Raw genomic sequence first — 13082 nt, 5'->3', positions numbered from 1 at the left:
ATAGCAGCATATATATTTAGCTGTCGCCCTGACGAATCCGCTGTGCTGGCAGTCCCCATCCAAGAGTGCTATAGGACCAGGCGCCCAAATTGCTGCTGTTTTGGACGCGTCGGTTACCCAAGTGCCTTGACTTGCCCTGCGATATGGTTCACTCAGTAGTACCAGGTCCACCTCTTTCTCAACGACCGTTTGCCGAAGTAGGTCATGAGCTGCTTCGCCGTGATTGAGATTAATCTGCATTATTCTCATTTCCGCGCTTTACCGACCAGTGCCTGCTTGAACAGCGGGCATTTCCCGCTCTCTCCGTGTGTGTGTGTGTGTGTGCGTGTGTGTGTGCGTGTGTGTGTGTAAACACAATGTTGTTGGCATCAATAAATTATCCTTTGCAAAATTATTTCAACATTTGCTATTAGAAGAGCAGAAGCAGAGGCAAAAGCGAAACTGGCAAACGCCCATATCGTATCCATCCGATGGTATTTTGATTAATTAAAAGGTAGGTGTTCGCTATAATAACTTATATAAATGTGGGTGAGAAAGTTTGTTAATTGAAAAAATTAATTATTGGACTACTGATCCTACTTGAAATAAATATTCGTAAATGCTTTACGGCCAATTCGCGGCTAAAATTGCAAGTGGCTAGCGAATGTTGTCCGTTTCTAGCAGTAGCAGCACAAACGGAGTTCGCGTCAAATTGGCAGACGTACTGTCTGATATATTTTAGGGCTTAGATGGGGTTACATGTTTATTGCTTTTTTGTAGGTAAAGACTTACATTTTCATCGCTAGCCAATTTCGCTATCCTATGTGGATGCGCGTAGTCCGAGTATTGTTAGCGATGCTTGTGCCAGCGATGAATAATAGCACAGATGACAAGCAGATGATCTCGATCTCGAATGGATGCATTTTTGAATCGACCCTAAGGATCACCGTCCGCGTCAGTGTTTTTGCTATCATCGGTGATATATTCAGTAATTATTTTCGGTAATTGAGCCTTCTAACTCCAATTAAAACTATTAATGGAACGACGTTTTTTCAAACTTTAGCTTCATCGCCCGGTTTGACGTCTAAAAATAGTTTCTATCATGCGACTCTTATTTAATGGTGACTTCAATTTAGTTGGTGTTTTAACTGCGTTAACGGCGAATTTTATCGCTGCCACTAGGCTTTATAAAAAATACCTGGACTGTTAAATGTTTCTACCAAGTTTGAAGTCGATATCTTCATTTTTGCGGCCGGGAGACTGCCAGCAACAAACACCACACAGATGGATAGCTACGGGTTAATCAATTTAGAATGTCATGCTGATCAACAATATATATACTTCATCACAAAAAAAAAGAAGCAAAGTTTGTATACCCTCTTGCTTCAGTCGAAGATATAAAAAGGTTTTTACAAAATAGGCACAATACTATATACCTACACTAGCAATTGTATGAGCTAAGGATAACGTTTTTCTTTTTAAGACATTTTGACTCTTCGGTGTTTCACAGCGTAGCAATTTACCGTAGATTATATCGTAGGTGTATCGTACGTTGCCGAATCAGTATGTTGTCAAAATTTTGATCGTGTACCCTGGGATGTTCTTAAATATTGTTATAAAGTGTCGAATTGTCTGCGTATGTCATCTATATTATCCTTTAGTCCTTATACTTGGTCACCATACAAATCATACATATGCTGCAAACTTTCAAACGCTACTTTATTTAACCTGATAAGGCGTGAATCTAGGCCATTTTTCCCCTTCAATTTGAATGCAATTTCAAATTGAAGGCATCGAAAAATTTCACGTATTTTCTAAGCGCCTCCAAAAATCTTCCATTTGTGAGAATGTAGGCAATGGATCAGAAGGAAGAAGCCGTTCGCAATTCTACAAGCAATTCACTAATTTGTTCGCACTTCTGTTACACCTGTTGACGTAACATGACGAGGCTGAGACGCAATTCACTTCGGATTACCATTAATGGCATCTCATTGGATTTTAGCAAATGCTTGATATCTTCAGGGTCTTGTCTCAACTCGTGAAGTTTTTTCCTATACATAAGCGTTTTGTTAAAGATTGTTCAACCGACTCTTGATAGAAAAGTCTAGAATGCTAATGCAATTTGTTTGTATTCCCTTTATAGGAACGTCTGGAACGTCTTCCAGATTTGTGTTAAATCTTCTAACATAACCCTTTTTTTTTGAATAAATCGAATATTTTTATATTCTGGTTTAAAATTGAACTGACAAGTGAAGTAAAACTGAAGGATACAATATGCTTTTCTTTAAATGGACTTAAAAAGGAAAGAAAAATTGATTTTCATTTTATTTTCATATTTTTCAAGATTTTCGATGACATAATATTTGCATTTTTTGCTTTGGAGATGAGCATCAAAATGGTTGCGATGGGCATGTATGGGAAGAATACCTATTTAGCTGACTCGTGGAATCGCTTGGATTTTTTCATTGTTTTGGCCGGTTTATTGGAGTATGTAATGCATGTGGAAAATTTAAATTTAACCGCCATACGTACGATACGTGTTCTAAGACCGCTAAGAGCAATTAATCGCATACCCAGTAATTAAAATATAACAAAAAGAAAGCAAATAAACTTCAAATGGATATTAATAAGTTCTCTCTTAATTTCAAGGTATGCGTATACTGGTTATGCTACTGTTGGACACTTTACCTATGCTAGGCAATGTGCTGCTGTTATGTTTCTTTGTGTTTTTCATTTTCGGCATTATCGGAGTCCAGCTGTGGGAAGGAATTTTAAGGCAACGTTGCATCCTACAACTACCCGACTATGTGCGCAAACCGCCAGAGTAAGTAAGCAGAGTGACAATTTAATAAATTTGTTTTTGATTTGTTTTTAACCTAAAGTTGGTTCATAGAATTCATAATTAAAAAGAGAAAATCTTAATAAAAATCCCGGAAATGAATGAATGCCCTAAACATAATAGTAACTAAAGAGGAAATTAAAATAAAAACAAAAATATTTTTAATCCCTGAGAACCGGTTTTAGAACAACGACAAATGGCTTAGTATGGAAAAAATTTTAAAAATATTTTTTCTTAAATCCCCGATTCACTTCATTTTTTTTTTCTTTTTTTTTATATTTCTTCATTTAAATTTACTTTTATTGAACATTTCTTTGTTTAGCTTAAATTTTGTAGAGCTTTAGCTGATAAATTTACCCTTTAGTAGATTTTTAAATCGTTGTAGAGAATCATAGATTTTATGAAATAAGCAATTTTTAATTTTTAAACCCTTTATTTTTGTTGGTATAAGTGAAACATACTTTGGAATTTCATCCACGGATTCGAAGATAAAAAGTTATCCGTGCAATAATATTAAGTTAAGTTAGGGGAATAAATTTCTTATTTGCATGTTTTATAAGTTTTTGGTTAATGCGCAAAAGTTATTTTCCTCACATAGGTATCGCTGTCATGTAATTGCGTTATAAATGCGAAGCCTCTGTAATGGAAGTAAATTCTGAGTTACTTTCATGAAACTTTTTTAAAACGATTTAATTTGCGCCTGTATAATATTAAAGAGAATCTCGATTAAGACGAAATAACAATTATTTCACCTCTAGTTTACGAAAAGGATGTTCACGCGCCCATATACATTCGGACGGAGTATTGATGAGCTTTAAAATTGTATAACCTATACGTACGTCCAAGTGTAATAATTTGATCAAAATATTAAATAAACCGCAGGTTATGCGAATAATTTCCCCAATCAAGACAGTGTATATATAACAACTGCTGTTGTTAATAATTTATTGCCTTCCATTTTAATTACGTTTCTTCCTATTTTCCATGTTTTTTGATCAAGTATTTATCAATTACATCAATAAAAATTTGTCAAAATCGAGTAGAAAATGAGATTAAATGACAAAAAACATTGCAATAAAAGTATAATCACATTGTATGGTACCATTGTGTAGAGTAAAACTTTAAAGAAGTAAAACTTTTGCCTTTCCAATGCAAAGATCTTTGTATAAGATCGTTTCTCTCTTTTTCCCACTTTTTCTCAATCACATTTCATAAAGTATTCTACATATGTAAAGGCTTATTCATATTCACATACGCACCCAAGTAGAAAAGAGCAACAACACATTGTATTTTAATTGAGAAAAATCCTTATGGGGATTTTTCAAGATTTTGATGTGCGAATACAAAAACATCAAATAAATGTATTATGCGCTCAATAAACTTGTTATCATCATGTACATATGTGTTATACACACATATCGATGTATGTGTAAAATAATTATGTTCGAACCTTGTTTATAAGATTCACCATGTATGTTGTTGTTGTATGGAAATAAATGCTCTTTCTTGCCTCTCACCCGAACAAGCTTTTAAACACTTGATTTCAATTAAAACTTTTACAACAACTAGCATCACACAAACACAAACGACACCCCAGCCACCACCACCACCACCACCATTACCACTACCAATGCCACTGCAATCACCACCTATTCTCTGCGTTGCTTAAAATACTACGCACTCTGCACAACATATACACTTAGAAACCCCCCGCCCACTAAAGTGAAATTTTGGCATATAGTTGCTATACTGTATATTATTTTTGTTTTTCTTTTTTAAATTTTCGTAATTATTTCTCTTATATTTAATAAACACTACGCAACAACAACAATATATAACAAACAAAAAAAAAAGATAAATTAATAAATAACAAACAAACAAAGAAGAAAACTACTCTAAAAAATCATACGCGATTTTTTGTTTACAGGGGACTACCTGATGAGTACAGAGTTCGAGTCCGTGTTAACTCGTAAGATGCATACAAATTTTATCATTTTGCTCTCTCTCACTCTCTCTCTCTCTCTCTCTCTCTCTCTCTCTCTCTCTCTCTCTATCTATCTCCCTCTCTCTGTCTCTCTGGCTCTTTCACTGATCAGTTTATCAATCTACCTCCGCCTCTCTCTCTCTCTCTCTCTCTCTCTCTCTATCTATCTCCCTCTCTCTGTCTCTCTGGCTCTTTCTCTGTCAACGTTTTTTCACTGATCAGTTTATCAATCTACCTCCGCCTCTCTCTGTCTCTCTCTCTCTCTCTCTCTCTCCCTCACTCACTCACTCTTACTCTCTCCCTCCCCCAATCACTTTCTCTCTCTTACTTTTTCCCTTTTTCTCTGTCTGTTTCTCTCGAATAAATACATAAGAATATAAATCTCTTCTCTTACTCACTCTCTGTATTATATATATTTAGATAAATGTTATCATAATAACGTAACGACTGCCAAAAATGTTGAGCAATTCGGTTTCTCTCTACATTTTCTCGATTGGTTATCTTTTGGTTTTTCGCTAAAATTTTCAATTTAATACTTTATGAGAATATTCAAAAATGTAGTCACACTTTAACATATACTTACTAAATTTACTTAATGTGTAATTTTTGGCTCTCATTTTTTGTACTTTACTTACATTTATTACACTCCACAAAGGAATTATAGGAAAAAATTATTCTTTTAGTCGTTCATTGGACACATTTATCTGAGAGAAAAGGGAACAATGGAACGTAAAAGTAAATATATTTGCAATGAATTGGAAAAATTACTTTCTTTCGATTTGTCCTCTGTTTGCCAATTCAACGACAAAACTCGTATTCTCCCACTTAAATATAATTGCAGACATTGCAGAACACATGACATACTTGTGACCCACTGTTCAACAGATTACTGAGCTTTTTTAATATGCGAGCAGAGTGTAGCCCGACATTATAAAGTGAAAATCTTTTATGCATATTTTTACTACTAATTTATCTATTAATCAACTTAATTGGATTGCTGCGTAGAAGATTGCTATAACGTTACAATATGAATAATAATTATTATAATAAAATAACAGATGATTGTTTTACCTCTCATTTCATTTTTCGGTTCTTGTAAGCGAACATCCCTGTTTTAATCCAAAATTGATATTGAAGAGTTTTATTGACGATTTGGCTTCAGATTACCAAGTTTTGAATTTTGAAATAATATCGAGTTAGTTTATTTCGTTTTATGTTATACAAGTTGAATTCTTAGTTTAATTTTGAATCTAAATTTGTGTACAAATAAAACGACGGCGCTAGCACACGTGTGATCAGAATACCCAATAAGAGAGAGATAAAGCAAGAGTTCATTATTTTAGCATTACTATTACCTTCGTCTATATCAGGTTACCATCTTACAATGTATTGCACATGTCCCTGCCAAATCGAGAATTTATTCCAACAATTAGTTCATTTATATAAGATTTGCTGGAATAAACTCTTGATTAACCGCTTTGCATCAAATTCTTGTTTAATTTTTCTGTTTCTTAAATTATATGCTATATTTTGCTTATCCAATTCGTTTCTTTGTAGCCTTTAAGTTTTCATTTGTAACATTTGTGGGTGCATCATTTATCTTGGTAAGATTATAGTCCATAACATTTTCACTATCCGTAATTGGATCTATAATGATTCATTCTGTGAGATTAATTGCTTGCAATGATTTGAAAATATACCTTTAAAACATGTTATTATTAAAGTTGGAACAAGCAATCATTTTTTTTATCCGATGTTTCCGCCACTAACCATTTATAGTTTCTAATAAAAATGTTCGTTTGCCCAATGGTGCTTGTTTCGCAATGGTGACTTTTTCTGCTTCTTTGTGATACTTCTTTTGTTCAGTTTGCTGAGTTTCAACATGAGATATATATCCCTATATTCTACGGTTCTTTTTGGACTTAACAAATCAAGAAGAGTAGGCAAACCACTTTTATTCAACGTTATATAAATTGGAGATACTTCCGCGCTCATGTGGTACATATCTTCGCAATTGTCTAAATTTTCTGTTAAGTGAATTTTTTATAATCTTTACACTATGTTCAACTTGGCCGTTTAAGAAACAACTGCCTACGGATGTTTTGACATGCAATATTCAATTGTTTTTCAAAAATAATTTAAATTTCTTCGGCACAAATAAGGTATCGTTATTTGAGACCAAAATTTTGTGTAAACCAAACACCACCGATTTAGGAACGGACCGAACATATCTACACTTATTCCTGAGCAAACTTGCTCCTCAGATTGCCACGTAACTAATTTGCGTTTGAGTGCGTCGAGCATATTTCTTAAACATGATAAACATGACTTTACATTGTTCTCTAAATCTCTCGATTGTTGTGGTCAACAACAGCGTTCACGTGCGATTAGCTCCACTTTCACGATTGCCGTGTGTCTTGCATGTAAACAATTGAATACTTCTGCTTCCAGTTTCCTAGGTATAATTAATCGATATTTCCTAAACGAACAGCCGGAATCTTCACATGATTTCTTCTTGAAATAATATAATGAAGTAAGATCGACACATTTCTTAGGCCTTTCACACCTTAGCATGTGTTTAACTTGTTCTAACACTACGTTCGATTCAGTCTTTTTTCTTATCTTGTCAAAACGTAAACAATTTATACAAACGTTTTCGTCTATATCATGCGGTACCGGTTATATATCGGTCGAGTGTCTCGAAAAAAATCAGCTAAATTATCTTTTGATGTATTCGCATAAATTTCATATCAACATCCTGATAGAAATAATGCAATATGCTGATGTCTATTGTATGCCATTAAAGGTCGCCAAAAATATGCGCTAAAGCATCTAGTAAAAATGGACAACCGTATACATATTGATAAAATTTTTTTATTCCAAATAATATTACTACGACTTCTCTGTCTAATTGGGAATAACGCTTTTTACTATCAGACAACATTCTAGATGCGAACTCAGTTCATTTCTCAATACCATTTTCATTTTATCGTGATAAAACTGCAGCTACTTCTACAGGATTTGCATCTACGGTCAATTTGGTTGTGAAACTGGAATTAAAATGTTCTAAACACTATCTGGTGTTAAGAATGTTTTAAGTTCATCCAAGCACTTAATCTCTTCACAGAAATATTCGCATTTTTCCACAACAATGTAAATCCAGCATTATTAAAGATATCCAATACTTTTTCGAGTCAAAATTCTTTGGACGCAGATATCGTCGAAAGGTTGCTGGATTCTGCAACTACTTCAAGTCGCTGGTGTGTCGTGCTCAGCTCAAAAAATTTTATACATTTTTGCAATTTTGCAAAAATTTCTTCTGTACGCAGAAATGGATTATTGAGGATTAATAATCAATGTACCGCAATCGAAATGCTGTACGGATTTGCTTTTTCTGTAACTGGCAAGGGTATTTATCTCGGCCTAACGTACTTAGGAGTGGCTCTTTCTTTTCAATTAAGCGATACTTTACCTTTTTCAAACAGATAGAAACGTACAATGCTGCTAAACACATTTGGATGCTTATAAATTAAATTTTCCTCAATTAACGTATTCGTACTATAGTTACAGTATCTGTGCTTAACTATACTGATCACCACAGTAGCTATACGAAAGGGGGATGACCCCTGAGTGAATGGTCATAAAAAAAGGAATGTAAACTTCTTATATAACAAAAGAAGAGGAAAAAGGCGTGCATAACTCTGACAGAGAAGTGCGCACGCAGCCGATATAGATCCGAATGAGGAGTGAACCGCAAAACCGTTGCAAATATGAAAAAGGTTGGCAATCGATGAGAGCGAACGTATTCAGATCAGTGATGCGATTTCAGGACTAAAAGTTCGTTTAGGTACGACAAAGCAAAGCGTCCATGTTAAGGAAATTTGATTTGATAGAATTTGAAGAATCCGATATTAAAATTATAAAGGTCCGTAAACGGGTTGGAAAGCTCGTAATTATTTCGACAATGCAAAATAACGTTCCTACAAAAATGGTTAGGAACCTAGGAGTTGATCTGACGTAGTGATGCCAACGCATCATTACTACTATTTATTAACTTAACTAAGAAAAAACACCAAGTATAAATCTACGCTTCTCTAGTAATGGTAGGACTAACATAAGGAGGCGAAAAGATGAGTGGATCCTAACCCGAATTCCTAAGGGCAAATAACAGGAATTACTTTTGAATAGATTTTGTTGAATATTTGTAACACCTGTAGCAGGGAGACCACGTAACAGAGGCATATTTAATTATTGGTCTCACCAAGCTCATGTATAGCGTTTTTGTAACGTATGGATCGTCGAGCTCTTTCGACCACTGTTTAATAAAATCTAGCGCCGACTTGGTTGTGTTTAAGCGAAGCTCATTATTTAAATTACAACGTAGCCTCTGGCCGAATAAAGGCTCTAAAACCTAAAAAAATCCGTAGGCCTTACTTTAGTTTAATACCGCTTGCAAAACGAAAGTTTCCATTTTTTTACTATATTCGTCGTGTTTGTAAGAGAATCCGGTACTGTTTAAGACTACTTTTATAAATCTTTGATCGTTTTTCAGTTGTAGCTTTCGCCTCTTGTGGCTTCGAGCAAGTCGTAATCATTTTCATGTATCAAGTTTTAACTTTTTATTCCAATATTTCCGAACGTAAGCATTCCAACAGTGGGCGACATATAGACAGATAGTCAACGCACTTTCTTCTATTGACCAGAAATACATGAACTCTCATGACTACTTCCTATTATTAGATACAAGCAAAGACAAATTTACTTTATCCTCATATTTTGGTGATGGATATAGCAAATATATAATTTAAAAAGTTCCATTTTCCTTGATATGATTTTTATATTTTCCTATTTTCTTCTTTTCTACACTATTATAGTAATTAGCTGTAGTTGTTGTAATCAACACATAGTTGACTAAATGTGTGATTTTATTTATGTTTCGCCACAACACGGTGTAGTCAATATATGTTAATGGACTCCCCCATGTTGTCTTTCTATGTCTAAATAAAAATAAATAAATAAATGAAAATAAAAAAATTAATTAATACTAACTTCCCTTGTATACTCTACTTATATATATAAAATAATCAAAAATCATCTAAAATCATGCTTGAAATTTTTATTAATTTTTAAAGAAATCAAAACAAGAAATTAATAATTTTTGCTAAAGTTCTTATTCGGTTTACGTATAATCAGATACACACTCAATTTTCGCACAATTTTCTAAACAGAAAAACTTATTCAATACTGCAAATCTTAGCCTAATTATTGCAAATTAATTTTATAATTTTCGTTTTAAGAAGAAAAATACACATACAATTAATTACTCGCACTACTAGAAGAGCTTGAAACGAAAATATGTGCCGTATGAAGAGAAAAAAAAAAAAATTCTATTTGAACTCTCAGTAGAGTGGCGTCATATGTCATCATATATCAGAATTTGAAAGCGAATAGAGATTTTAAAATACGCCTAGCAGCTATTAATAGCGAATCAAAACTAGTAGATGTGCTAAGTGCTTCATTAAATATATCTTTATTGAATTTATGGTATTATTATATACAATACAAACAATGAAAGAAGAAGAGAATTTTTTTTTTATTATAGAATTATTTCAAATATCAATAGCATTTATAACGATTATTATTGTTAAAGTCCCAGTTACCCAGAGATCCATCATAAGCGAGAGTACATGTAATCTGCACTTTTACACAAAACAAAAAAACAAAAAAAAAAAAAACAAAGAAGAACTAGAAACCGTCATGCAGTTCCCTGATCTGAAATTGTAGAATTTTTAAGTTCTTTAATATTGATTTGTTCTTCTCTTTATATTTATTGGGTGTTGCCTTTCTTTGTCCTAAATTCCCCAATCAATTCTCTTTCCTCTAACGCATTTTCTAATTATTCTTCGATTCTTTACAACATTTTCCAAAACATTTATTTACTTGTGATACAAAAAGGAAAGAAAAGACTTGAACAGAATATAATAAAAAAAAACGTTTTGTTCGTTCAGTTCATAACATAATTTTTATTATTTATTTATTTATTGATTTTGTGTTGGTGTCAAAAGTTTTATAAATAATGGGTAAAATTTGAAGAGTTTTTATGTATTTATTGCAACATTCTGTAAATATTCGAGAAGGTTTCTGATTGCTTTGCTGTTGCTAATTTGTCGATAATTGTTGCTTGTATGTTTTTATATCCTTCCGTCCCGTAATGTACTCCAATTTTTAGAAATAAGTCGTAAAGTACAATGGATGAGTCACCTTATTGGTATTCAGTTCAGCTCATTATTAATTTTCTGTTCTTCATCTTTTGTCTTCGTCTTGTTTCAAGATTTTTCGACTGACCTGGTGTAAAATGAAAGTAACTGATTCGTTCCCTCACCTGTTGCAAACTTAAACCAAAAACATTCAAGTTTCCGATGCATTACAGCTAATGATTGATATCAAATCGAAGAAATTTCTCAAGTCGGTGAACGCGGGGGAACAATTAGCAAAATTTATAGAGGTTTGCAGAGATATTCTAATGCAAACTAAGGGAGAAACCATAAAAACATTGAAATACAGCATGAAAAAGTGTCTTGTAGGGGGTTCTTTAAGCAGAGTTAAAAATTTGCAACATTCTTTATTAAAGTTTTTATATTACGTAATTTAGAGATGCGTTTTTTATGCTTTGATAAAGTCTAGAGCAAAACAAGTGAAAACACATTCATTGTGCTCGACTCACCATTACTCGCAGGTCGACTTTTCAAAATAAGGAGTTATGTGGGAGGTGGTACTTGGGCCATAACATGTCAGTGTACCAAATTAAGACTCTTAGGTTGGACACAGAAAACAAGACAGACGGACAGATGGACAAACAAGCTTAGATCGGTATAGTAAGAGACTGGTGCATATTAAGTCCTTCCGAGTATTACATACGTTAGCCCAAAGTTAATGTATCCTTGCACCGCAACTGAGGTAGGGTATAAAAAATTTAAATTACTGTAATCGTACGTTTTTTCAACAGCTTATGCGGACCTTTTGAGTATAGACGTCACCCATATCCACAGAGTCAAGTTTAGGCCATACGAAGTCAATCAATATTTAGAAAATATATAGATTTCGAAACTCCAAGGGCGCAAGTATTGCTTACATTCAAAACAAGTTTATTTAAATATTCATAATTTTCAATTTATTAATGAATCCCGATCAGTCAATCAGCTAATGTATGTGAAAAATCCTTCTACGACCAACACGAAAATTTTCGGAAAAATGTTCTTTAAAAAATTCGTTTAGGGAGTGCTTTATAAAGAAATCCATTTTCAAAGTTTCAAAAATTCGCCTAACTGTGCATGCACTCATTAATTATTGTGCAGTAGAGTAAAAATAGATTTCCCACTAACCATCGGATAGAATTTTCAAGGGGATTTTCCGGTTTAGTACAAGGAAGCAAAGATCTTGAGAAACGAAAGATCAAAGAAAATTACATTAGGAATACATTTTTCATTTTACCTTCTGTTTATAGTTTCTTTGGCTTTATGGAAAATGTAATGAAAAACGAACAGAAAAGACTTTTGTTAAGATACTTTTTTAAGATTTTTAATGGTTTTGAAATTATATTCCCGACTCTCTATAGATTAAAAAACTTGATCTCACAGTTGAAAGTAATCTCATTTAATATTGTTATGCTTCACTTTAACTGCACACGATTTAAAAAAAAATTAATTTAGAAAAATAAAAAACGAGCGGTAAAAGACTGTAATCGTACAATTTTCTTGCAGGAAAACCCACAAATTTTTCTTAAGGAGGTATTTAAAACTACCCTGACAAAAATAACATATGATAATAACCGAAAACTAATAAAAAAACTAATAAAGAAAAGTTTTTTGCTAAACTCATATAAAGGCAAATAATAATAAAAACTTTTAATTAAATTTCAAATTTAAAAAATTAAAGAACAAATAGCTTGAAAAGCTCTAAAAGTTAATATGGATCGTTATGCAATCGTATAAGCCCTTCGAGAAACCGTATAGATGATAAGAAATGCAAAAAATCTTTCGGTTACAAAAAAATTCAACTTAAGTCGTTAACGGCCATCCAAGAAAAAAACAAGGATTAGAAGATACGTTCAAATATTAACTGCATATATATGCAACTACATATATTTTCCCGGCTTACCTGATTGCATGATAATGAATCGTGAAAACCTGGTATTGTTTTCTTCCTTCATTCGTCGAAGAAGAGTGGCAGGAATAATAATAGTAACTGTAATAGGAAAAATAGCAGTAACAGTATATGTAA

General features: G+C 33.1%; 1 protein-coding gene across 10 annotated transcripts in view; it reads left to right on the top strand.

Moving 5' to 3' along the window:
* Positions 1 to 13082, top strand: part of LOC119637842 (voltage-dependent T-type calcium channel subunit alpha-1H) — a 139918-nt gene that overhangs the window by 88249 nt on the left and 38587 nt on the right. For 6 of the 10 annotated variants that reach the window (XM_038034214.1, XM_038034251.1, XM_038034225.1 and 3 more), the window contains 3 exons: positions 2324 to 2555; positions 2629 to 2803; positions 4746 to 4787. In XM_038034214.1, the coding sequence (XP_037890142.1) occupies positions 2324 to 2555; positions 2629 to 2803; positions 4746 to 4787 (449 nt within the window). Of the gene's footprint in view, positions 1 to 2323; positions 2556 to 2628; positions 2808 to 4745; positions 4788 to 13082 lie in introns of those variants that run through there. The other 4 variants (XM_038034287.1, XM_038034234.1, XM_038034277.1 and 1 more) reach the window with 2 other exon arrangements.

This window comes from Glossina fuscipes, unplaced genomic scaffold (assembly GCF_014805625.2).
Source record: "Glossina fuscipes isolate IAEA_lab_2018 unplaced genomic scaffold, Yale_Gfus_2 0, whole genome shotgun sequence".
In the NCBI taxonomy this organism is placed as follows: domain Eukaryota; kingdom Metazoa; phylum Arthropoda; class Insecta; order Diptera; family Glossinidae; genus Glossina; species Glossina fuscipes.
Note: the sequence above shows the minus strand (reverse complement) of the source record. Positions and strands in the feature narration are given on the sequence as shown.